This window comes from Mesoplodon bidens (genome assembly GCF_964165515.1).
Source record: "Mesoplodon bidens genome assembly, chromosome: 11".
Taxonomy (NCBI): domain Eukaryota; kingdom Metazoa; phylum Chordata; class Mammalia; order Artiodactyla; family Ziphiidae; genus Mesoplodon; species Mesoplodon bidens.
Window position 1 is genome coordinate 63,232,489 of NC_138167.1, and position 26,884 is coordinate 63,259,372.

The following is a 26,884-nucleotide window of genomic DNA, read 5'->3' on the forward strand; positions in this document are numbered from 1 at the left end:
GCCTGAACCCCAGCTGTTCTCCAGCAGGTGTCTGGGGGCTGTGCCAGCTTGGTGAGGCTCCGAGAGGGGACAAATGGGCCCAATGCCTTCTCACACCCACCTCCCTCAGCTCAACAGAAGCAAAGAATCCAGTCAGCCTATCCCAGAAGCCCAGCAAGCCAGAAACTCGCTTTCTTCCCTGAAGCTGGGCCCTGTTTTAACCCCCCGGCCCTGGTCAGCTGCCCTCAAGCTCTGTCTGAGCACAGGCTGTGTTCCAGAAGCTGGACAAGGCACCAAACAAAGCTTAGTCCTGAGGTCAGTACCAGAAGTGACATGCAGAGCTTCCAATTCACACCCCTCATTGGACAGAGGAGGAGACTGGAGTTCAGAGAGGGAAGGGGGCTTGCCTGAGGTCACACAGCAAGACAGGAGCGAACCAGCACTCGAACCCCAGCCTCCTACCTCAGGAATGCAGAACAGTGGTCACACCAGCCAGCCTCTGGTAGGACGTGCAGGCTGAGTTGGGGACTGAAAAGATAGGACATTCGGGAAGAGTGGCACAGAGACCTGAGGGTCTGCTTAGCTCCTGGGCCAGGTGGGCCTTGCTGGGGTGTGATCTCCCAGCCTCGGGTCTGGGAGAAGCAGCAAGTCCTCGTGGAAACCAGACCTCCTCCCTGCTTTTCAGAGCTGGTGGGCATTGTTATGCATTTGTATTCTGCGTGATAACATCCAGCTCATCTTCCCCAAATGCTTCGCTTCTTCTCAGCCAGCTCACTTGAAATCCTGGCATTTGCTAGCCATGGATTTGTTGGTGGTAAAAGGACCATTTAGGTATTCATCAGCAGAGAATTGGAGGATGATCATACTATTTTAACTTTTCATTTGCCATCTATGTCCAAATAGATATGCACCCACACCTAGATTCCACATGGCAGCGAGTATGCGCGGTGTTCAGAGCACAAAGAGGGATGCAAACAAAAGCTCTGCTACTTGTGCTTCCAAGATTAATCTCCCTCCAAAAGGTTATAATTCTTTATCGCTAACACTCACCATCCCATTGAACAGAAAGTGCTACCTCCAAACTGCATAATCTGTTAAATTCAACATGATATGTGCAAGCTTCTTCATAACCTATGCCATTCCCGGAGCGGCGTACGGAGCCCGGCAGAGTTTTAGTGTTCTCTGAATGCAGCGGCAATCAGGCAAATGCCCACTTATGGTTCCTCCCGCCCATCCCCGTCTCGCAGAACACAGCAGAGGGGAATAGAATAAAGAGACGGCATAACGATCTCTGATTGCATTTTTAGTGCGTCTTTGACAGTTCTGTGTTTAAACACTTGCCCATGTCTGGGAGATTCATGTGACCAGACTTCTTGGGATGGCACTTGATCTAGAGTAACTCTGGAATGGAGACTCGGCTTCAAGCTGCCATCGGGGCTGCAGGGGGCTCGGGCACACGTGTGCCATCGCCATGCACACACAGAGGACACGGGCCGGCGATGCAAAAAGGGAATCTGTGTGCAGCCCAAGCAGGCGGGAGAGGCTGAAGACAGGTGCCTGGGCCAAAGGCAGGGCTGAGAGATGGGAGCATACTGCACAGGCTGTGTCCCCCAGAAGCTGGTTTGTGCTGCCCTGTGCCAGGCACTGTGATAAGCAATTTAGATGCAACGCTTCTAGACACCCTTAGAAAGCAAGGCTGGACCCCATCTCTGCCTTCTCCTGGCTACTTGGCCTAGAGTGAAAACCCTCACTTCTCTGAGCCTCAGCATCCTCATCTGTAAAGGCAGAACGTTTAGGGTTCTTCACAGAGTTCTTGGAAAAATCAAACTACGGAAGACACATAAAGCCCCTGTATTGTACTTATACAGAGATTTGTTTTAGTCAGGTATGGTAAGACTTGCAGACACGGAAATGACTGCCTTGAGGAAGAGGGTTATACTCACAGATCCGTAGAAACAGGGCAAGCGGGCAGAGGATGGGCTAGTGAATAATGCGGGTGGGCTCTGGGGCACAGGGCTGACCTTCGTTGTCTGCTCCCAGGCCCTGGGGTGATTGATCAGGGCAGTGTGTGCGACAGCCCCATGCAGGACGTGGCTGGGGGTGGGGTGTGGAGTCTGGATTAGTTGGTTTGCTTGTGAAAGGTGTGCTCAGAGGTGAGTCCTTTACTATCTCTACAATGGGTTAACTCTGCAGGGGTAGTCCCTCAGGGTCAGCCAGCCTCCCAAGATGCCAAGCCATCAGAATTCAGAAAACCAAAGGCATGATTTATACAACCTGGATGGTAGCTGTTATCACCAGCTTTAGGGATGTTAGGAGGAGTAAATGCCATGCTCTGCTATGAAATCCAGAAATGTTAGCTGGGAAGATGGAGATGAAAAAAGAGGCCTAAGAAAGTCAGGTCACTTGCCTGGCGTCACACACTGGAGTCCAAATCGCCTGCCTAAACCTGGGTGTCGAGACACCCCCCCAACCACTGTAGGACAGACAGTCCTGGGAGGGCAGACCCTCCACCCACAGAGCTGCAGGCCGGCCCCCTCGGGTCCCATGGGGGAGGGTTCTGGATTCACAACCCAACACCGGTGCCCATATTTAAAAGGCAAATGCGATTTTTCTTCTGTTTCATCCTAATAGCCAAAATGTTTAACTTTCAAACATTTGTTTTTCCTGGGAAATGTTTTAAAAACAGGAACATTCAGTCCTAATCATCTATTTAAATGCTTGTTTCAACTGCTACCGCAGAGCACATAGGACTTCAGGCTGAAGGGGACAGTTGAAAGGTTTCTGGGTTCTTCCTCCCCCAAACTAGGCCTCCTGTAGCCAGAAAGATTTTGTGGGAACCTCCCCAGAACACACATGCCCAAACACTTCATGAAAGGCTCCCCAGGGCCCTCACAAGGGGCCAAGCTGGTGACCACGGATGTAACACGCATTCAGAACTCAAGGCTACGGCGCCCCCTCCAGGCCAGGCCCCGGTGGTGCCCTGACCTCAACTTCCCGCAGCACGACACACCGTGCACCCCTCTGAGCTGCTTGAGGCCTCTTTGTTCATGCTGTTCCATCCACCTAGGACCCTCTTCCTGCCCTTCTTTCTGAGCCAACTCCAAGTGATTCTCCCTTCATCAATGGGCCCAAGTGCCACTTCCTCCAGGCTGCCTGCCACGAGCATCCTTTTTCACCCAGCACTTGGGGCTCCCAGCTCCGCCCAGCCTGAGCTCTCGCTGTCGCTGCTTCGTCTGCTTCCCCCACCAGCCGGGCGTCCTCCCAGGCTGAGACCAGCCTGCTTCCTCTCTTGCGCCCAGCACAGGGCTGGCTATGGGGGGAAGTGCTCATACATGCTCACTGAATCCAAGATGTATGATCATCCACGTAGGATAGAGGATGAGGATCAGATGGTGAGGTCAATGACTCACCAAAGGTCCCCAAGCAGTCCACTACGGAATGTTACAGAAGGATCATCGTTAAGATCCTGAACAGCCTGTCGGGTGGCAGCCCCAAGCTGTCGTGGCTTTCACTCCCTCAACAGACATCAAGATGGGCACAAGGCCCAGGTGTGGGGCTGGCACCCGGAGGCTCCAGTAAGAGCCTCCCTGGAGGCAGGGAGGCCTGGGTTCAGCCTCAGCTCTGCTACCGTATCACCGGACCCGGGTGAGGCCTACCCCTGCTCAGGCCTCAGTTTCCCCATCTATCCCATGAGGAGGTCCTGACCCTTAGAGAGCCCTTTCAGCTTTCTAAGGACCCTCCAGGAGGTGCCGGGGTTGGGGGGGCTTCCCAAGGCAGGTGCTAATAGGGCCAAACAGCAGGACAGAAAGGGCTCACACAGGGCAGGGCATTTTGAATGTGCACGTTTGCCTGCTTGTTGCTGACACCCTGTGAAATCAACAGTAAAGGAATAAAAAGGTATGACCCTCCACAAGAAGCAAAGCGAGCTGTGGCCAGAGCCCCAGGCGGCTCAGGGACCCAGGCTCAGGTGCATGGTCTGACCTAGAACCCATGGGAGCAGGTAGGCCCGGGGTGCTTCCCCCATCACATCCGTCACCACGCCCTTCACCCGCCAATCTCCGCAGAAGAGAGGGTATTTACTCTCAAGGGAAAATAACAGCTCCACAGAGCCCCATTTAGGGACCACAAGGCTTGAGGGAGGATGGGCAGTGAGGTCGGAGGCTGAACAACAGTAGGATAAAGTGAAAGAATAAATATAGTGACTGTGGAGACCCCAGGCCCCTTCCCCAGTGAGCTCTCAGGTTCTGGAAGCCAGCCTTGGAAACTGGGGAACTCATTTCTGGGGAGAAAGATAGGTCCAGGAGAAAAGACCTACAGATAGTGATATCAGGGGCCCCCCAAAGAGATGGGAGGACCCCATCACAGCACATCCTCCACCCCCCACACACACATGTATACACACAGCTTATCAACAGCTTTCAACCGTCTAGTTCTTAAACACAACACACAGGATCATCAGACCTCGGAGAAAATCCTCCAAGCTGAAAACGGAGGCAGAGGCCAAAACAAGAAGAAAGGAAATTGGAGGAAAAGGGGTTGAGGCAGGGGGAAAAAAATAACATATAATTACCACCATTGGTGAGATAACAGAAGATATTACACCCGTGAAATTCTAGCAGGGTGCTCTTAACAAAAGAAATTAAAACGTGGCAGAATTTTAAAATTTTGGTTAGAGAGTAGAAGATGGAATTGAGGAAATCTCCCAGATTTCCTCAATCCTCCCATGTGGAGGATCCCACATGCTGCGGAGCAGCTGGGCCCGTGAGCCATGGCCACTGAGCCTGCGCGTCCGGAGCCTGTGCTCTGTAATGGGAGAGGCCACAACAGTGAGAGGCCCATGTACCACAAAAAAAAAAAAAAAAAAAAAGAATGTCCCAGGATTAAAGGACAATATTTGCTCCATTTAAAGGGTTACCTGAGTGCCCACAATAATGAATGAAAAAACACCCACATCTGAGGCACACTGCCCAGAAACAAAACAGGTCATGTACAAAGGGTGAGATATCCAAACGATAGTGGAATCTTCAAGAGTGACACAGGAAACTAAAAGAAAACAGAGCAATGCCTTCCAAATTTTGAGGGAAAATGATCTGCTACCCAGAATTCTACACCCAGACAAACCATCAACTAAGATTGAGGACAAAATAAAGACTTCTCCTGACATACAATTTTGCGAAACATTTATCTCCAGCACATTCTTTCTCAGAAAGCTACTGAAGGGTGTGTTCCACCAGAATGAGGGAGTAAACCAAGAAAAAGGAAGCCATGGGATCCCGGAACCAGGAGCTCCAAGAGAAAAGGAAGGCGAAGGGAAATGGTGAAGGGGGATCCAGGGTGATGAGTGTACACAGGCCTGGAGGCCAGCTAATCCAGACCAGGGCTGGGGTTGGAGGCTCAGGAAGTGTAAGAAAAATGGGTCATCAGATGGCCTGGCCCAGCCTACCACATTGCTGAGGGGCACTTCAAACCCTACAGGAGACAGGGATGAACCACAATGGGTACAAGGAAAAACAAGCAAACAAAACAATTTACTACTTTAGGAAAAACAATAGGTTATGCAATGAATATTTAACCAAAAACTGTGATGGGACTACAGCAAAAGGATAAGAGAGGAGATGTGTATATATGGGTAGAGAGACTAAGTCTCTAAATTTTCATTTTTCATAGTAAGACATTAAAAAGTAATCCCTAAAATTGAAAAATAAAAAAAACAGCATGGGTTTCCCTGGTGGCACAGTGGTTGAGAGTCCGCCTGCCGATGCAGGGGACACAGGTTCGTGCCCCGGTCCGGGAAGATCCCACATGCCGCGGAGCGGCTGAGCCCGTGAGCCATGGCCACTGAGCCTGCACGTCCGGAGCCTGTGCTCCGCAATGGGAGAGGCCACAACAGTGAGAGGCCGGTGTACTGCAAAAAAAAAAAACCCGAACAAACAAAAAAAACAAAAAAAAAACCCCAGCAATATAAGGTTGTTACTCAGAGACATCGCGGTGATAAATCAGTAGCTACCAGATTTGCATGGGGAATAGGAATCAGGACTGGGGAGGGGACCTGGGGAGGAGGCTGCTGGCTTTACCATAAGCTTTGTAGCATGTTGTGACTCATTCTGCCCATGTATTACCTTAATGCAAATAAAATTGTAATGAAATTAAAGGACAGCATTGGAGGCCAGGCACTCCTCACCTGCCTCCTACCTCTGCCCAGGGCAGCCTGACCTCTCACTGGTTCTACCCGCTGCTCAAAATCTAGAACCAAATCAAACTGGGTCACAAATGAATCTGTAGACTGTTTTGCATGGTACTGACATCTTAACAATCTGATTCTGAGGGTCTAAGGGCTGGGATGACTCTAGCAACCAGGTTCAAAGGCAGGTGATCTGGCCAAGCATCTCCTAACCCTGGTAGGTCAGACAGCCACCAATAACATCACAGGTGTCGCCTGCTGAGAGTCTGAGACAGGCTCCCTCCTACCTTACTTCTAACTCTCACAACAGCCCCACAAAATGGGCAGTAGATTGGCAGATGAAGAAATTGGGGCTCAGTGAGTTTAAATAACTACAAAATGGGTAAGCAGAGAAGTGGGAATCCATCTGTAGCTGAAGCCTCAATCTCTCCATTTCTGTCACACCACCAAGACATATTACATATGCCAAAGAAATATTCCTCAGGAAAAAAAAAGAAAAAAATGGTGCCATATACTTGAGTCCTTATAAAATCTCCCCTGTTATGAGGAGCTCTCAATGATTTTATTTTAAACAACATAACATTTTGGAGATATCTTGTGGCTTCATAAACAAGCCTTTACAGACCATCTTGAAAAGCAATACAAATGTCAGAACAAGTTAAACGAATTCAGCAAAGGTGCAGGATACAAAAGCAATGGGCAAGACAAGCAGTTGCATTTCTATACCCTAACAATAAACAATCTGAAAAGGATATTAAGAAAACAATCCTATTTGCAATAGCATCAAAAAGAATAAAATAGGACTTCCCTGGTGGTGCAGTGGTTAAGACTCCACCTGCCAATGCAGGGGACACAGATTCAAGCCCTGGTCCAGGAAGATCCCACATGATGCACAGCAACTAAGCCCATGCGCCACAACTACTGAGCCTGTGCTCTAGAGCCCGCGAGCCACAACTATTGAGCCTGTGTGCCACAACTACTGAAGCCCGTGCATCTAGAGCCCATGCTCTGCAACAAGAGAAGCCACCACAATGAGAAGCCCACGCACTGCAACGAAGCGTAGCCCCCGCTCACCAAAACTAGAGAAAGCCCGCATGCAGCTACGAAGACCCAATGCAGCCAAAAATAAATAAATAAATTTATTTTTTAAAAAAAAGAATAAAATACTTAGGAATAAATTTAACCAAGGAGGTGAAATATTTGTACACTGAAAACTCCAAAATATCTGCTGAGAGAGACTAAAGAAGACACCAATAAGTGGAAAGAAGTCCTGTGCTCATGGATTGGAAGACTTCATATAGTTAAGATGTCAATATTATCCAAAACAATCTACAGATCCAATGGAATCCCTACAAAAATCTCAATGATGTTTCTTTCAGAAACAGAAAATCCATCCTAAAATTCATATGAAATCTCAAGAGTCCCTGAATAGCCAAAATAATCTTGAAAAAGAAAAACAAAGTTGGAGGTCCCACACGTCCTGATTTCAAAACTGACTACAAAGCTACAGTAATTAAAACAGTACGGTACTGGCATAAATACAGACATATAGATCAATGCAGTAGAAGAGAGAGCCCAGAAATAAACATATACGGTCAAATGATTTTCGACAAAGGGACTAAGAGGGAAAAGAACAGTCTTTCAACAAATGGTGCCAGGAAAACTGGACATCCAATACCAAAGAATGAAGCTGGCCCCTTAACATCATATACAAAAATGAACTCAAAACGGAACAAAGATCTAAAGTTAAGAGCTAAAATTATAATACTCTTAAAAGAAACCATAGGGGGAAAGCTCCATGACATTGGATTTGGCAATGATTTCTTGGATATGACACCAAAAGTGCAGGCAACAAAAGAAAAATATATCAAAATTTAAAACTTCTGTACATCAAAGACACCATCAGCAGAGTGAAAAGGCAACCCAAAGAATGGGGAAAGAATTGCAAATCATATTTCTGGTAAGATGTTAATACCCAGAGTATACAGAGAACTCCTAAAACTCAACAACAAAACCCCCCAAACAATCGAATTCAAAAATGGGCAGAGGACTTGAATTGAGATTTCTCCAAAATGGCCAATAAGCATATGAAAAGATGTTCCACATCACTGATCATTAGGGAACTGCAAATCAAAGTGTGAGATAACAGCCTCACATCCATCAGGATGGTTACTATCAGAAAAACAGAAAACAGCAAGTGCCGGTAAAGTTGTGGAGAAATGACAGCCCTTGGGCACTGTTGGTAGGAATATAAAATGGAACAGCCGCTGTGGAAAACAGTATGGAAGTTTCTCAAAAATTAAAAACAGAACTAGCATATGATCCAGCAGTTCCATTTCTGGGTATATGCCCTGAAGAACTGGAAGCAGGGACACAAACAGGTATTTGTACCCTCATATTCGCAACAGCATTATTCACAACAGCCCAAAGGTGGGGGCAACTCAGGTGTCCATTAACAGATAAATGGATAAGTACAATGTGGCATATCCACACAATGGAATATAATTCAGCCTTAAAAAGGAAGGAAATTTTGACACACACTACAACATGCATGAACCTTGAGGACATTTTGCTCAGTGAAATGAGCCAGTCACAAAAGAACAAATACTGTATGATTCTACTTATATGAGGTCCCTGTAGTCAAATTCACAGAGACAGAAAGTAGAATGGTGAGTGCCAGGGGCTGGGGAGGAGGAGTTAGCGTTTAATGGGTACAACGTTTCAGTTTGGGAAGATGCAGAGCTCAGGAGACGGATGGGGTGATGGTTGCACAGCAATGTGAATGTGCTTCATGCCACTGAGCTGCACACTTGAAAAAGGTTAAAATGGTAAATGTTATGTATATTTAACCATGATTTAAATTTTAAAATAATCTTAAAAGAAGAGAACCAAGGGCCTTGAATTCCAGGCACTAGAATTGTGAGCAGGTAGAACCATAGGTTCTTGGAACTCTTAGAATCCTAGAATCTTAGAGCCCTCGAAGCCAATCACTCTAATCTTGGAAGCAAACAATTCTAGAACTTTAGAAGTCATCAAGGTTTACAGGTGGAAAGGGACTGAGTGGCCATCTAGAGTCTTGGCCCCCTCACCCTTCCCCCCTTTATCAAAAAGTCCTACTTAAGGAGCTCCAGGCCAGGAAGCCTATACCTGCTTCCATCCTTCCAGAAAATTCCCAGCATGGATTTCACCTGGAGTTTGACAGCCCTGGATGAAAGACATGACTACGGGGACAGATACCTGGCCTTCGTGTTACGGAATAAACATTTTTCCAAAAGGTTCCTCTGGTGCCTTCTGACACCTACAGACCACCCTTTTAAAGGGGAAAAAAGTTGGCCCAAAACAATATTCTTTGCAGTAGCAATTGAAATAAGTATTTGAAAATGATTAAGACAAAAGGTTCCTATTTTTTATTATTTATTTATTTATTTATTTATTTGCGGTACGCGGGCCTCTCACTGCTGTGGCCTCTCCCGTTGTGGAGCACAGGCTCTGGACACGCAGGCTCAATGGCCATGGCTCACGGGCCCAGCCGCTCCGCGGCATGTGGGATCTTCCCGGACCGGGGCATGAACCCATGTCCCCTACATCGGCAGGCGGACTCTCAACCACTGCGCCACCAGGGAAGCCCAAGGTTCCTATTTTTTAAATACCTCTTAGTGAAACCAAGTGTTTTAAAGCTAAATAAACATTTTGGAGATTAAGATACATGAAAGTAAAATCATCTTGCCACCTCTGTTGATGTTTCCTTTATTCTACAGTCATTCCCCTTGGCCCTAATAAGTGCCAGACCCTGTGCTGGGAGCTGGGGACAGAGAGGTCCCGACCCAGCCCCTTCTCCTGTTGTCTAGTGCAGAAAACATACACGCAAGAAATCTGGGATCTGTAATGCGGGCGGTACCAAGTCATAGGGAACCGTAAACAGTAGTGAGTTTTACTTTTCCTCACCAGGAGTGAGGGAGGAGCTCTGAAAGGTGGATAAGAGGGAACATCATAGAAATAGCAGCTCTCCAGGCAGACGAGGCTGGGAAAGGCATACTGGGAAGAGTACCCCACACAAGCAAAGGCATGGAGGTGGGAAAATCCACCTGCTAGGTATTCGGCCATTGCTTAGAAGCCCAGGGCAGACGGGGCTGCAAGTGGGGACAGGCCTGGGAGGGACAGATGGGGTCACACCAGGAGGGGTCTCCACTGCCCGGCGAAGATCTGGACTTCCCTCGGACACAGGAGAAAACCAAAAAAGAGCATTAAGGGGAGAGTGGATACGGTTGGATCGATGAACAAAAAACTTTCAAACACAAATATGACAAATGTTAGTCTGGAAAGTGACTATTTGAGAGGTTGGGATGCTACCAGAGAAAGCCCTGCTTTGTCAGCTCCACGTTTCCCCTTCAGGGTCATGGCTGTCAAACCAGCCCAGAATTAGCTCCAAACGGCCTTCTGAGAGCTCTCAGATCTTCATTTGCATCGTGCACACTCAGAAAGGTGTGACATTCTTCTTCTTAAAAGAAATCAAAGAAACAAACCTATACACTTAAAAAAAAAAAAAACACCCTGATTTTCTTTAAAACAAATTTCAAAGAACTAAATCCTAACTTTTAAGTATCCGATTTTTAAAAAGGAAGGCCTCCATGGACTTCCCTGGGGGTCCAGTGGTTAAGACTCTGTGCTCCCAATGCAGGGGACCCAGGTTCCATCCCTGGTCAGGGAACTGGATCCCGCATGCCTCAGCGAAGATCCTTCATGCGACAAAGAAAATTCCTGTGCCACAACTAAGACTCAGCACAGCCAAATAAATAAATATTTTTAAAAAAGGAAGGCATCCTTGCATGATATTAATAATAGTAATGAAAACTCCCATCAACCGGGCATCTACTTTTTGCTGGGCACTTTAGATGCATTCATGAAATAACCACAACAAAAACAGTAGTGGCATTTATTATTATGTGTTTATCTCACACCAGGTCCTATGGTGAGCCCAGATCAGCCCCTGCCTCACTGAACCTTCCCAATATCAGCCCCCTTTTACAGATGAGAAAACTGAGGCTAGGGGAGAGGACATAACGTGCCGAAAGCCAGGTGGCTTGGAAGAACAGAGCCGCAATCCAAACCCGAGGGGTGTATCCAGACCCACACGCTTGAACAGGATCCCAACTGCAGTGTCTTATTCAATCCTCACAATAGCCTACAAAGAAAGCGTGTTAGCCCCACACTGTAGATGGATACACTGAGGCCCAAGAGAGTAATGACTTTCTCAAGGTTGTGCAGCAGGCGTGTGGCCAGGTAGGGCTGGGGAGGCAGTCCCACCTGCTCCAAAGCCTGCATCCTTTCCACTGGCTCCTCTGTCACTTCAGGAATTTAATTTATAAATAATAGATGGTAATAGCCAGTGCCTACTGGGGCTGGGGCTGTCCGTGGTGCTGAAGATGCAACATGCCTGAGATAGACAAGATCCCTGCCTTCCAGAAGTGGACCTTCGTGGGATATTGGCAATAAAGGAACCAAGATTTAAGTACCAGGTCAGGTGAGGATAACAGATATGGGAAAATGAAGCCAGGTGAGCAGGACAGGGCACACTGGGGTAGAGAAGCAGATCAATGTAGGGCCATCAGGAAGGCCTCTCTGGAAAGGTGAGCCCTGAGAGCCAGGAACTGGGTGACCTCCGGGAAACCACATTCCTGCACCGGGTCTCAGTCTCCTCATCTGTAAAGTGGGGGTGGCATTACTGAGGACCCAGGCTGTTTGTTTCAAAGGAGAAGTGAGCAAACAACATGAAAGCACTTTTAAACTGTAAACTGCCATCCAGAAAACAATCGTTGTTGTTCAGCCCTCATGCGACTTGTATACAAGGCTTTGCAGCAAAATGTGTTTTTCACATAAGAAATGTAATGTGTTGGACCTTCTTGTGTCCCATCAACAATTTAAACATGACTTTATTTAGTTGGTCCTGATGTTATAAAGTGTTACTCCTGACCATAAATATCAAAACAGACTTGGTAAGGAGGAATCTGTTAATAGCAAGGGCTGGGATTTTCTGAATATACAAGGGGAAGTTCCCACATAAAACAGGTCACCTTAGGCATTAAAAGAAATAATTTAAACATTTTAAAAGAGCGTAGGCTTCGATTCCACTTTTATTTACTGTGCGATCTTGGGCAAGCTCTTCGCCTAAGCTTGGTTCCTTCTCCCACAGAGACAGTAACAGCAGAGACCTCAAGGGGTTGTCTTGCCCCTACAGTAGCCCTGTGGCTATTTAATTTCAAACTAATTGCAATGAAATGAAACACATAAGTCAGTTTCTCAGTCACACTAGCCCCATTGCAAGTGCTCAATACCCACAAGGGGCAGGTGGCCGCAGTACTGGACAGCTTAGGTCTAGGGCCTTGCTACTCATCAGCTGGGAGCTGGCGAGAAACGCAGATCCTCCAGCCCACCCCAGGCCTGCTGAACTGAGATCTGCACTTTAACAAGATTCCCCCCAACCTCTCCAGGGAAATCTCAGGCACCTGAAGTCTGAGAAGGGCTGCCCGGGAGAGAGCAGGTAGGGAGACACCCTATGAGAAGGGGCAGCTCTGTAACAATGACAAGGATGACAGGGCAGTTTCCACACCCTCTCTTAGTGGTGGTCACAGTCTCCAAACCAAACTAGTCACAGAACTTCTGACAAAGGCTGCGCTGAGTCCAGGTGCAGGAGGCAGGCAGAGAAAGGTGGTGTGGACAGGAAAATGGAATCCCTCAGACATTTCAGAAGTTTGTGTGCACACAGGGACAGAGTATTTCAATTCTGTGCTGGCCAGGATTTTCTGGCTTGTTGACTATTCCTGTTTTGGAATGAAGTCCAACATGAAAATGACATTTTAAAAAACCCACAGGCTGACTTCATATCCAAACACATCTCTCCATGTTTGTAGAGAAAAAAAAGAAAGAAAGAAAAGAAGCATACCAGCAAGAGAATCTTGCTTCCCCCAACTCGTGAATGGCCAGCCAGCTATCTCTCTTTCAACCAACGATTTCCTCCGATGGTTCCACAGCCTTGCCCCAGCGCCTCTGGGGCAAAGAGGAAGGCTCACAGCGGGAAACCCAGCAAAGCCTCAGAGCACAAGTTGTTTTTAACACTTCATCTCTCACCTGCACAATTACCAGCCTGGGAGGAAGGCATCCTCCTCCTCCACTGACGGATGAGGAACCTGAGATGCAGGGCAGGGGAGTCACCTGCCCTCCGTCTCACACCTGGGAGGCAGGTGAGTGTCTAACCTGATCTCAGGCTACCACTTCAACCCAGTTCTGTCTCCACCATGTCATGGCATTTTCTTGTTTACATTTCTCTTGAGTAGGGGTCTTGGTTGTTTTGCTACCCACTGTATCCTCGGCATCTAGCAGGGTCTAGAACTAGGTATGTGCTCAGTAAATGTGTGTCGAATGAATGGATGAATGAAATGTAATGGCAGCAGGGCCTCCAGCCTCAGACCCTTGGTTAGCCTGTCCCTTCGAGCTGGAAGGCCTGCACCCCACCCTCCACTCGTCCAAACACTGTCTAAATGCCAAGGACCCTGTCAAGTGCCACTTCTTACGTGAAGCAACCCCACCTACCCTACTTGGTCCCCACGCAGCCTCTGTCTCTCCCACTTGCCCCTCAGGCCCTCCATGGAACTCCAGCCACGTGCCTCCTCGCCGGTCTTCAAATGTGCCACCAACACTCTGTCCAGAATGCCCCCCCCAGACATTTGCATGGCTGGCTCCCTCCATTCCAGTCTCTGCTCAAATGTCACCTCATCGGAGGGTGACGTCATGCCCTGTCCTCCTATCCCTGATCTCCCAACATATCAAAGCTCTGTTTATCCATGGCCTGTCTTCTGCGTGTTCACTGCTACATCCTCAGTGCCCAGAATCAGGCCCTGCACGTAAAAAGGGGTCAGCAAACACCCGTTGAGTAAGGAATCAGGTGCAAATGGGAAAACACCCAATAATGATGATGACTACTATGGGATAGGGTTAAAACAAGTGAGAAGGGAGACACCAGACAGCAAAGATACGTAAGACGGTGGGAGGAGGGGCGGGGTGGGTGCGTTCCAGGGACCTTCGGGCAAGAGTGGCAGTGTTGATTAATTTTAGGCTAAGTTGGATATGCGTATTAAAATATCATGAGTAACCACTAAACAAATCGAAAAGGAATGTAGAATTTCCAAACCAGTAGAGGGGAAAAAAAAAAAAACTTCAATCAATCCAAAAGAAAGCAGAGGAGGGAGACAGAAAGCACAAAATGAATGACAGAGATGTTTTATATACTGGGAAAGACTAAACAAATATTCATTGTTATTACTCAAGTACAGACATCTTTACCGAGGTCCTCCTACACAGAAACGACCAGGGCACAGGTCTGATCCTCAAGGGACTCACAGCTGAGTGAAATGGACATCAAACATGCACAGGGGATGGACCATTCAGAGGGGCTGGCACATTTCCTACTCCCATAATCACAGCCATTTGCCAAATGCATCTATCTTTTTCACCTTGGCCCCCAGGAAACTCAGGCTCCAACTTCCAGCCCACAGAGTCCACATGAGCCCCAGGTGTTGATATGCTAGGCGCTCCCTCTGAGCTGCTCTGATTTCTTTTTCTTAACACTGGCTTTTAATTTATCATCAACACTCTACCATTTTACTCTTCTTATTGTTTTTATAAACCGTCTCAAATCCTTTGACACAAGGTGGGGTATAAATAAGCAAGCAAAAAGTCCAAACGAACAACAAAACACACAAAATAAAACGAAGGAAGAACTTTCAAAGAGCCCAGATCTTTCAGAGAAATGCATTTCTACCTTATTTAAACATTAAAAAAAAAATTTTTTTTAACTTAAGGCAGAGATTTTTAGGATGATGGTCTTAAAAAAAAAACAACACTGCAAAACATGTTTGAAATACATACACACACACACACACACACACACACAACAGGGGGTCTCATTTCATTTCCAAAGCCATTCTGTTGTAAATAGATAATTAGCACTTAAGCACACCTTTCGGGGGTTTATATATTAACATGAAAATACTGTAATTACAGCTGGCCAAAATCGCTTGACTACCACTTAGAATTCTAGATTTTTCATCTTTATTAGAAGTTAACTTTCTCTCTTTTAGCCCCTGAAACACAGCTTGGCTTTGTGAGAAATCTTTTCTGGTGAAGAATAGAGCAAGTTAATTTTTTGAATGAATACTGAACCTCCACTGCACTCTTCCTCTAGTTTTTTATCTGAGCATTGGTCTCCCTCTCTCTGGGCGACCACTTGTTTATCAGTCACCTTGGCTGCTGTGACTACACACAACCAAAATTCCTCAACACCAACCTGCTTCTGAGCAGACAGAGCCAGAAATGACATGAACCCAGAGTCAAAACATTTTTTTTCTTTTAAATATTCAATCTCGAGTCTTTGCGGGAAGAGCAACCTGTTTCTGAAAATGTCTGGATCAGGACATTGTATCCAACTAATGAGCAAAGGAGCCAGAATCCATTTGAAGTCTACTGTACACATCCAGTGATGATTATTATGAGCTCTTTAGAAAATGAAGTTGGTTGGACATTTTGGTTGAAGTGACCACAGCACAAGGTTTTTCTTTTCCTTTTTCGTTCGCTTAACAAATACTTGGCGATAAACACTTGCCCGCGTTGTTTGCTCTCTGTCCCCTTGGCCACCTCCAGGTCCACTCCCAGCCCTCCTGCCTCTCCTGGAGTCCCAGTGTCCTCCCCTGTCTGCTACGGTCATGCACCACCCAGCAGCCAAAGGGGACTTTCAAAACACTGAGTCAGGGCTTCCCTGGTGGCGCAGTGGTTGAGAGTCCGCCTGCAGATGCAGGGGACGCGGGTTCGTGCCCCGGTCTGGGAGGATTCCACATGCCGCGGAGCGGCTGGGCCCGTGAGCCATGGCCGCTGAGCCTGCGTGTCCGGAGCCTGTGCTCCGCAACGGGAGAGGCCACAACAGTGAGAGGCCCATGTACCGCAAAAAAAAAAAAAAAACCACTGAGTCACACTATGTCGCCCCACTGCTCTGTGGCCACTTTAACACTCAGAATGAAATCCACATCCTCGCCCTGCTGGTCAGCAGACTGGGGCCTCCCTCCCTGGCCTCTGGCATCACTGGGCTCAGCCCTGCAGGCCTTGGGCTTCACACCAAACAACTCAGGGCAGGGCCCTCTTCAGCTCAGGATGCTCTCGGAGAGGCCATCCTAATGTCAAGAAACCTCCCACCCCCATCACTATCACCTCGTCCTGATCATTGATCTGATTCATCCATCCAATCCCCTAAATGATCTTGTCTGTTTACAGTAAGTCCCCTACTACGAACCTTTAAGCTGCGAACTTTCAAAGATGCGAACGTGTATAGTATAGTACAGTATTTTTATTTCAAGCCCAGGACGTCCGGAAGCAAGTGTAAAAGCAGTGGTGATGTAGTACTATATAGCTGATTGTGTTACTTGGGTACCTAGGCTAACTTTGCTGGACGTACAGACAAATTGGACTTAGGAACGCGCCCTCGGAACGGAACTCGTTCTTATGTGGGGGACTTACTGTACTTTGCTTATCGCCTGAGCCTGCATCCGTCCTCGGGCCCTCCTGGCAGGGGCTACATTGGTCATCACCAAACCTCCAACACCAAGACAGGGAACACAGTAGGCCCTCCACTCAAGACATGGGATGACTGGGATGTGTGTGGACCCCTCCCCTGTTCTCCCGCGGCCATAGGCCAGCGGGAGAGACAGACACTCAGCTCACCCACAGCGGGGCTCTGAGGTCAGCAGGCGTGTGGGCCGGGAGGGGAGCCAAGCGGGAGCTCCAGTGGGGGCTTAGTCAACACATGGTCTAAACGTCACATTCTGTGGATGCAGACGTGGTCACTCAGAGGGAGAAGCGAGGTCACCTGGCCGATGAAGGGCAGAGTCAGAAGTGGGCCCCAGGACCCCCTGACTTCAGCGCTCCATCCCCAGCTCTGCCGAAGAGGCTGTGAGTCCTGACCTTGGTCAACGTGAGGCCTGTCAGACTGGACCTGCCAGCCAGCTGAGCTGCCCACACCCTGGGGACTTCGGCCAGTCCCAGGAAACCCATCCCTCCCCCACCACCCTGGTCTCATGGGGCAGGACAGCGGGATGGCTCTGCCCAAGGAAACCCAGAAGGTGTCCGGCCCCAAACTTGGGGTGTGCACGGCCTGGGCAGGGTCACCCAGATCCTGTCTCTCAGGCCTGATACGCTGGATGCCCACTGCGGCACTTCCACGGCCCGCGGCAGGTACTGGGCATAAAAAGACACAAGTGAACACACACAGGTAAGAGACTCTGGGAAGACAGTGTCCCACTGTGGGGAGGCTGGAAGGATGGAGGTAAAAACAATTTGTCTCAGGAATAAGCCAAAAGCAGCGACTTGTACAAGTTGCCGGGGACAGAGCTGTGGGGAGTGGCGAGCCAGAGCGAAGCCTTCCCGAAGGCTGGCCTCGCCCCAGAGGAGGGGGAAGGGAGAGAAGAGAGGGCCGAACCTGGGCAGTGCGTGAGGAGGTCAGCAACCTCTAGCTGCATCCGAAACAACTGTTTCCCACAAAGAATAACAGTTCTGTGCCAGGGAGCAGCCTCCTTCTTCCTGGGGATCCTGGGGAGCATGGAGATGCTCGCCCCACCTGCAGCTCTTGCCACGGGCTCCTGAGTCCAATGGCAAAGAGGCAAAAGGGCGGCGTGGAGCCCACCTCTGCACCAACCCCCCCTATGGCCCTCGGGCCCTCAACGCAGTGGCAAATGAGGCAAAAAACAAAGAAATCACCTCGGAATGATTTCTCCGTTTCCCTTTCCCTCCCTTCCTCCCTTACAGATTTTAATTAAGGGTTTACTTGCAAAAGCCCTAGCTCTAGTTAACTAAATCCTTGGACCCCTTTTATATTGTCTTATATATCGTTTTATGCTAGGGCGCCAGTAAAAAGTTAATTATAACTTCTAAACTCTCCACTGCCAGCCCCTCATCTTCCTCCCCTGCCTGATGCCGCTAACGGTAGCGCCACTTAATTAACCAGCCCCTTGTAGGTAACCAGACCTCTCCACGCTTTCTTCAACAGACACCTGCGGGCACCCCTGGGGCCAGGCTGGACTGGGTCCTGAGGACCTGCACGGACTGGGCGCCGTCTCAACCCTGGAGGGGCTCACAGGACCTTGCAGGAGGAAGGGGAGGCTGGCAGGACAGCCCACCTGGGACCCCAAAACAGCTCGGCAGGTGACGGAAGTGAGTGAAGAAGACACGGGCAGGACAGACAACAGCAGGGCAAAAATAATGGGTGGCCCTGATGGCCTCAGAGGGAAGGGAGCAAGGGTACTGGAGCTGTGGTTGGGAGGGTCTCAGTGGAGGCCTACATCTTATGACATAGCCTCTGGGGATGGGGCTGAGGCTTGGGAGTTCAGTTTGGGACCTAAAAACGAGTCTAAAATCCTGGTGGACAGCCAGGAGGAGGTGTCTTCTGAGAAGACTGATTAATATACCGGCTGGATCTCAAAGAGGGGTCAGGTCTGGCAGGAGATGGAGGCGTCTGCGAGTCTGGGCAGAAGCAAGAGCAGGGGGGTATGACTATCATCTGGAAAGAAGGGGTCGAGAGGCCGACGGTTGGTCCTGGGAGGAGCCACTTTCAGTGAGGAGAACCAGGAACAAAAGGAGGAGATGGAGAAGCAGGGAGCCCAGAGAGGGAGGTGTGGAAGCTGGGGAAGGAGAACCCAAGCTGGACGGGGCGGCCTCAGTCAGGTGGGGAGGCGGAGAGGAGGGGTGAGCACCTGGCTGTGGCCTCTGGGCAGTCACTCTGAGGCCAGTGCCGGGGTCTGAGGCTGCAGGAGCCGGGGGTGGGAGCGAGGGATGCGGTGGCTGCAGGCTTCTCCTGGCAGGGCCGTGGGGAGGCCAGTGGCAGAGAGCAGGCTTTCCGGCATCTTATGAATCCCGCCTCCTGAACTGACCGCTCTTGAGGACATGGCTGTCACTCAGAGCCAGAGGCAGAATTGGGCCTGGTGCTCTTCCCTTGGGGAAGATGCGGGCATGTCGCGGCCTCAGGGTCAGGCGCTGCCTCTGCAGACGGCATCCTGGGAGGTGGGTGCTCCTGGGCGCTCGGGCTCTGTCCCTGCCCTCAGCACCCCCGGCTTCCAGTAGCGAGCCCAGGCTCACCTGCTGGCCTCAGCTCCTAGGCTCATCCTGGAGACGCCCACTCAGCCTCTGCCCTTTCGCAGACCCTCCCGGAGTCCCGTATTGCGACGGCCGTGCCCACACTCTTCTGCATCACAGCCCTGCCCTCCTCGAAGCCCCATTTACTGCCGTCCCACCCAACAGCAACCAGCCCTGCTGGGGACGCAGGGACCAGCTCACAGTGCATCCACCCCGAGTCTATGTCTCTGTCCAGGGCTTCCCCCGGCTGAGGCACTGGCTGGTGCTAGGGATGAGGCTAGCCCTGCCCTCCAGGGGCTGACAGTCTCAGGGGGAGGCTGGGCGGATGGGAGGCATGAGGACACAGATAATTCCCTCCACAAGGTGAGGGCCACCACCAAGGCCTGAATAGGGAGCCCTGGGTGCACAGGGAGAAGGGACCAATGCCGCCCAGTGGGGCAGGGGGAAGCTTCACAAGAGTGACATTTAGGGGTGGGTAGGACTCTGTCGGGTGGATGAGAAAGAGCCTTCCCAGCTGGGGGACGGGCATGAGCCAGGGCCCAGGGTGGGGAACTGGAGTCTGCCAGTGTGGCTGGAAGAAAATGGCTGGCCGACCTTGAGGCTCGTTGATTTCCCTGTGTTTGTGGCGGACTCAGCTCAGGGAGAGGCAGGCTTTTTACGACAACAGCTGCTACTTCAGGAGGGCTTCTCCTTGTGCTAAGCACTGTATGGGAACATGATTCTTCAATCCTCCCCAACCCCATGGGGTAGGTAAATAATTCTTCCCATTTTACAGATGAGGCACAGAGAGGTTGAGTGGCTAAGCTAAGGTCACACAGCAAATAAGAGGCTGAAGCAGGGGTAAAGACAGGTCTGCCTGACTTCCAGGAGGGAGCTCTTAACCTTCATGCCATCCCACCTCCCTGCACAGACACAACTTACTGGGCCAACCAGTCTGTGGGCTCCACGCTGCCGGTCCATCATCACGCAGCTACTGCGGGGGAGCAAGGAGCTTCCAGCACATTCTTTTCCATTTTCAGCCAATTTTGCTCTTCTTTTCACTCTTTATAGCCAGAAAGCCCGTCCTTAGCAATTTTTTAGCTGCTTACAGGGACATTTACAAATCAAGCTGGTGTTTCTATTTCATGAACGTATTTGGGATATTAATGGCCGAAGGGAAAAAGGGTCTGCTCAGAGGGGCCCTGTCATCCCCAATCCAGCGCCCCCCAAAGAACACAGACCCAGACAGAAGCCTGCAAGTGGGCAAAACGTGGACACCACGCACAGCCAAGCCAAGAGCAACGCACCCGACAGCAAATTAGAGTCATGTAAGTTTAGCCACACCTCTCCCCAGTTAGGTGCCTAGTCTTCTCTTACAAGGAGGGCCTTTATTAACTTTTTAAATCTTTTCCTGTCTGTCTGGAGGTGTCCCCTGGAATATGATTTTAGATGCTTTCCATGAGATCAACGAAGAGGGAAGACGCTGGTTATGAATTTCAACTCTGTAACTTTCTCACTTGGGCGGAGGAAGGGCTTGGCCAGTGGGCCTGAGAGGTGGATGGGGCCCCGCTGGCCTAGGGAAGGAGCTCCAGGGGAGAGCTTCTGAGCGGCTGGATGACACCAGCACTGACCTGAGCCCAGCACGGCCCCTATCCCCATCTTGGGACACACTGTGCACCAGACACCAGAGAGGCCAGCATTTCTTTAAACACAGCAAGATTTTAGTGTTGCCTTTTTAAAGCTACGAGAATAATACATGCTCCCTATAGAAAATCAGAGGGAAAAAAGAAAGAGAGAGAATCATAAAGAAGAAAATAAAAATCCTCATGATCCCATCTCCCAGACATCGCTTCTGGAACATTCCAGAGCCTTTGCCCTCACTGGCCTTGCTGTCTCTGCAATCCAGGCCTTTTTAAAGGTCACTCCCATACACAAACCTTCCCAAAGACCCCATGGCACTTAGAATCAACCCCAAACTCCTGCTGCTGGCCCACAGGGCGTATCTGAACCAACCAGTGACAAACCCTCCACACTGCACACCTGCCTGCCTGCCTTCAGGTCCTCTGCAGCCGCTGTGCCCCTGCCTGGAATGTCCCTCCTACATCACCTCACTCTCACCTCCACACCTCACCCAAAGCCTCCTCTTCAGGGAGGCCTTCCATGGCACCTCAAGGGGTTCTCAGTCACCACCACGCCCCCTGGGCCAGCGCTCTGTCGACCTCATCACGTGAACGGTTCTCTTACTGCTTCTGGTGTATCCACCCATCCACTGTGTCCCCATCACCAGATGCAGCGTCCTGTCCTCACTCCCCACCATCACCCACTGCATGGGACACGCTTGCACAGAGCTCTCAGTGAGGTGTACTGAATGGACGAATGAATAGCCCTGCGGTCTTTGCTGAGTGTGTGTGTGTGTGTGTGTGTGTGTGTGTGTCTGCAAGAACTGCCCACACAGCTGAGATCGTAGGTCAACTCCACACACTTTTTTTTTTTTTTTTTTTTTTTTTTTTTTTGCGGTACGCGGGCCTCTCACTATTGTGGCCTCTCCCGCTGCGGAGCACAGGCTCCGGAAGCGCAGGCTCAGCGGCCATGGCTCACGGGCCCAGCCGCTCCGCGGCATGTGGGATCTTCCCGGACCAGGGCACAAACCCGTGTCCCCTGCATCGGCAGGCGGACTCTCAACCACTGCGCCACCAGGGAAGCCCGACTCCACACACTTTCACACACAAATCATCTACCGCTTCTCCCTGCAACTCAACGTGAAGGCTCAGGTCAAGTCCCCCCAACTGCCTACTGTGGGACCAGCCCATGTCTCCTACCTCTACCCCAAGGGGGCCCTGATCTGCAAACACCAGCTCCTGGGGGCAGTAATAACATCTACACGGCCCTTTACAGTTCACACACTTGAACATTTCCTCCATCCCAGTGGAGTCTCAGAACAACCTGCCTCCAAAGAGGCAGGCAGGTCAAGGGGAGCCTGACCACCCCCAGTTAAAACGAGGCCAGGGAGGCTCAGAGAGGTCACATGACTGCTGCAATCACCTGGGAGAAAGCTGACCCTGGACGTCTGGCCCCAAAAGGCACAGTCCACACCTTAACTTCGAATCAGTGAGCTTTCACCATAAAAACAGGAGAGGTGATAACAGAGGAGAGGACAAGAGCTCGGCTCTGGAGTCCAACTGCCTGGGTTCAAATCCCAGCTCTGCCACTTACTAGCTGTGTGACCTTGGGCAAGTTCCTTCACTCCTCTGGGCCTCGGTTTCTCCTCTGTCAAGTGGGGATGACAATAGCTCCTGCCTCGTTCCCTCATCAAGAGAAGCAAATGATTTAATAATATACATAAAGGGCACATGCTAACACTCAATAAACACGGAGCCCTTTATAACACCACCCTGAGCCCATCTCTGCCACATCACCACGCCCCTGGCACATGAACCACCAGCCCACAGAGGTGAGTCACCTTGTGCAGTGGGCCACTTCCCAAAAAGCCAGCTGCGGACGGACCGCTATAAACCCACTCCAACTGATGCCCTAACTCACATGCAAATTCCTCCAGCTCTGTCACTCTTCAGTCTGAAGCCCCGCCCAGCCCACTTGAGTGACAAACACTGACATCTGCAAACACTTCAAAGCTGCCAAGGGGAGAGGTCCTTTTGTAAAAGGGAGACCCCTCTGTAAGTTCACCCTTCCCACCCGTGATGATCCAGGCAAATAAATCAATCCCACGCCAAGCGCAGACTACGAAGAAAGCCTCCTAAATTCCTCCAGCACATAATTCTGACTTCTGTTAAGAGGCGAGTAAAGAGATTCTCCTAAAATGCCCATCTCACCGCGCTGGCCCTCCCAGGCCCCTGCTTTCCCATTACCTGCAGAGTCTCAGGGAGTCCCCACCCCTCTTTCCAGGCTCATCACCCTCACGTCCTCCAAACCTCCTCCCTCCAGTCACAACACGTCATGCCACCTCTCAAGTGTCCCCCCGCAGGCTTTGGCCTCAGCTGTCCCCTCAGCCTGCAGCCGCTCTGTTCCCAGCACAATCGCCCAGTTCCCCAGGCCGGGCCCAGCCCAATGGCAGCTTGTCCCAGAAGCCGCCCCTGCCTGGGGAGAGGCCACCAGCAGCCTCTGCACTGAGATCCCACAGCCCTTGGCCACCACCCCCCTGGCACATGCAACTGTTGGATTCATTTACTCACTCAGCTTGGAGAGGGGCACGTCTGGGCCAGGGGTACATCGGAAATGGTCCCTCACTTCGGGAACTTCAGTGCAGGGGAGCCGACATCGTCTGCTGTCAGATAGGGGTCTAAACAGCACCCACCCCAAATGGCTGTTCCTCAAATTCAGCCAGGCAGTGGTGGTAAGGAGCCTGGCACACAAGCAGATGCCCAGCCACGAGCGACTCCTGTTCTCTGCCTGGGACATGGACTCGGCTCAGCCTGACATCTTCTGAGACCCACAGCAGGGGGACAAGAAACCAGCCTCAGTGAGGGTCCCCTCCTAGGAAGCAGCCCGGACCTGGAAGCAGCACGGGGCGTGGGGAGAAGCCCAGGGCAGACTCACCGACAGGAGTCCCTCCCATCCCAGCCTTCCCAAGGCTCAGCCCAAACAGGGCCCTTGATGAGAACTTCCCATTTGAATAATCAATATTTAAAGCTCCAAGCCTGCCAAGGGGAGTGCAAGGCCTTGCTTGTAAATATTTGTCTCGACTGGCAAAGCCAGCCTCTCCCGCTGCAGCCACCCGCCTCGCTCCTGGCCCTCTGCTCCTGGCCCTCTGCTTGCACAGCTCCCAGCCAACTGCACAGCGGGATGCCCCTGGGGAGGCGGGGGACCGTCTGGCGGCCACGAGGGGCTGCACAGGGAGGTGGGCCCGCCCCGTACCCAGGCCTCTGTGACAGGAGGCCAGTACACCGGGCAGCCCAGGGGCCATCCATCTGTCTCCTTGGGCCATGGCAGAGAGATTCGCTGTGAGGTTTCTCTGGATTCCAAGCAAACGGCTTTTCCCAGGGGGCACCCCAGATTTATGTCTTTCTTATTTTGGAAGAAAGCAAAGCCAAAGACAAAACCCTAGGGGCGTGCTTGCAAATCACGGCCCACCATCTCCTATGGCGTGGGACGGCACTCCGCTGACTGTACCAATGGCTGCCCACGGAGGAACCCACACCGGGCCCCCTGGGCTCCTGCTTGGGGCCACGGAGGCGTGGACGGTCCCCTCACTGGAGAAGCCGTCAATGACTGCGGGTGGCTGTACCTACCAGCTGAGGTGCCTGCCCTGACATCACTGTTCCCAGAGAGTCATTCATTCATTCGCCCGTTCAGCCACTTATCCGCTCATCAATTATTTACTCGGCACCTACCTGTACCAGGCACTGGGGGCTGGACACACAAGTGGACAAAACCAAACCTGGGCAAAATTCCTTTGGGAGGAAGTCTCTCAGGCCAAAAAAATCCCACGAACAAATGGAAAATCACAGCAGAGACAAGTGCTGGGGTAGGAGACCTCCTAGGTGTCACAGGAGAGTGAGAGGGGTGTGGCCTGGTCCCGGAGGTCAGGGGGCTTCCCAGGGGAGGTGGACAGGTGACAAAGTCCAGGGAGGGGCCGGGCAGAGCAGGGAGGAAGGACGGTGGGCAGGGGGCCCGTCCGAGTCTGGCTGCTCACAGGCACCACCCCTTCTGGCACCTACCCAGCCACTCGTTGAATTTCTTCACCTCGCTTGGGAGCCCCAGCTCAGTGAAGTCCCCAGCATGGATCAGCACGTCGCCGTAGGGCATCTGGATGGGGTCCGTCCTCGAGTGGGTGTCAGACACGCAGACAAAGCGGGTGTATCCGGGCGGCTTGGGGGCGTCATGAGGCACCGGGTCCACCCTGAGGGGAGAGAAGATCATGGGGTCACGGGGTCACGGTGCTGGGAGCCTGCAGCTCATGTCCCATCAACTCAGATCACAGCCAGATCAGATCACACGTGGTCCAGATCACATCCGCCTGCCCACCTGTGTCCGAATCCTGACCCTCCTGCTCACTAGCAGGGCAGAACATTTTCCCCCTGAGCCTCAGTTTCCCCTCTGTAACATGGGAAGCCCCAAGGGTTGTTGCGAGGTAATGAGTGGGAAGGGCTGACAGGTACAGCCTGGCATCTGTACCTGCGTGCACCTGTATGGCGACTACAGCTAACCTGCTGCTTGACAAGTAGTACCTCTCTACCTTTTTTTTTCTCATTATCAGCCCTTAAGGGGCCTTTTTCTCTTTTCTTTTTTTTTTTTTTTTTTTTTTTTTTTTTGCGGTATGCGGGCCTCTCACTGCTGTGGCCTCTCCCGTTGCGGAGCACAGGCTCCAGACGCGCAGGCTCAGGGGCCATGGCCCACGGGCCCAGCCGCTCCGCGGCATGTGGGATCCTCCCGGACCGGGGCACGAACCCGCGTCCCCTGCATCGGCAGGCGGACTCTCAACCACTGCGCCACCAGGGAAGCCCAAGGGGCCTTTTTAGATGTTTTTTCTACTCACCCCTGTCTCATAAAGTTCTAACACCACGGATACGCTGTATATCTGTTCATTTACTGTGTGTGTATCTGTGCTTTAGAATCAGAGTAAGATTTTTTTCACCCCCCAAAACCAGTTTTCACCCCCTTGGGGGGTGCTATCCACCCCATCAAGGATGCATGGACTGAGGTCCACCATCCAGCTGGAAGATCCAACTCTCTGGCACTGTGCAGAGACAGCACAAGTAGCATCCAGGGAGAGCCACGAGTGAAGGGGGGAATTTCGTGGGAACTTGTGAAACAAAGCACTAAAGACAGGCAGCAATTTTCCAGAACTATGAGATGGTCCGATTGGGTTTAGAACAAGGGCTTTCCAAGGTCCTGTAGGAAAACAGTTCTGGAATCAGAAGACCAGGCTTCAGATCCAGATCTGCTGCCCATCACTAATGTGTAACCTTAGGAAAATGTTTGGCCTTGGTTTGCCCATCTGTAAAATGGAGCTACCTCATTAGGCAATAATGTTCAGAAAATTAAAAAGCTGTACTACTGTAAGTTCTTGGTCCCTGGGAGCCCCTGGGAGCCTTCTCGTCTTACAGATGAGGACACTGAGCAGGTGGCCCCCCCAGTTCAGGGCTCTCCCCGAGAGCCACACTCTGCCTCCTCAGCTGACTGGTTTTGCCAGGCTCAAAACTCTGCAAAACAACGCAATGACATTTCGACGAGCTGCTCTCTCCAAATGAGTATGCCGCTCGAGGAGTTGTGTTTAAATCTAATTATGCGCCAAACCAAAAGCGGTACCATATCAGTTACATAAATACTTTTAAAGACATCTTTCTAATTATCTTTTTTTTTTCAGACAAAATACTTCAAAGAAACGTAACTAACACCTTACGAGAGACGTGGGTTCAGCATGCTAGTGTGCAGGGAGCATTAGCAATGCCCCATCCGCCGCAGCTACAGCGTCACATCGGCCCCTCCACGTCACCAGGCCGCAGCGGGAGGGGTTCACGGGGCACCTTTCTGGGGTGGTTAAGTCAAGTTAGAATCCCAGCAGGTCAGAGTTGGACCCGACCGGGGAGAAGAGGAAAAATCCCTGAGTCTGATGATGGC

The 26,884-nt window shown here is 50.8% G+C and overlaps 1 protein-coding gene across 1 annotated transcript in view; it reads right to left on the minus strand.

Moving 5' to 3' along the window:
* The window catches only part of MPPED1 (metallophosphoesterase domain containing 1), a gene marked incomplete at its 3' end in the record, with an annotated part of 61,808 nt that overhangs the window by 27,203 nt on the left and 7,721 nt on the right, over positions 1-26,884 (minus strand). The window contains exon 2 of the mRNA XM_081248677.1: positions 24,978-25,163. Within this exon, the coding sequence (XP_081104803.1) occupies positions 24,978-25,163 (186 nt within the window). The remainder of the gene's footprint in view (positions 1-24,977; positions 25,164-26,884) is intronic.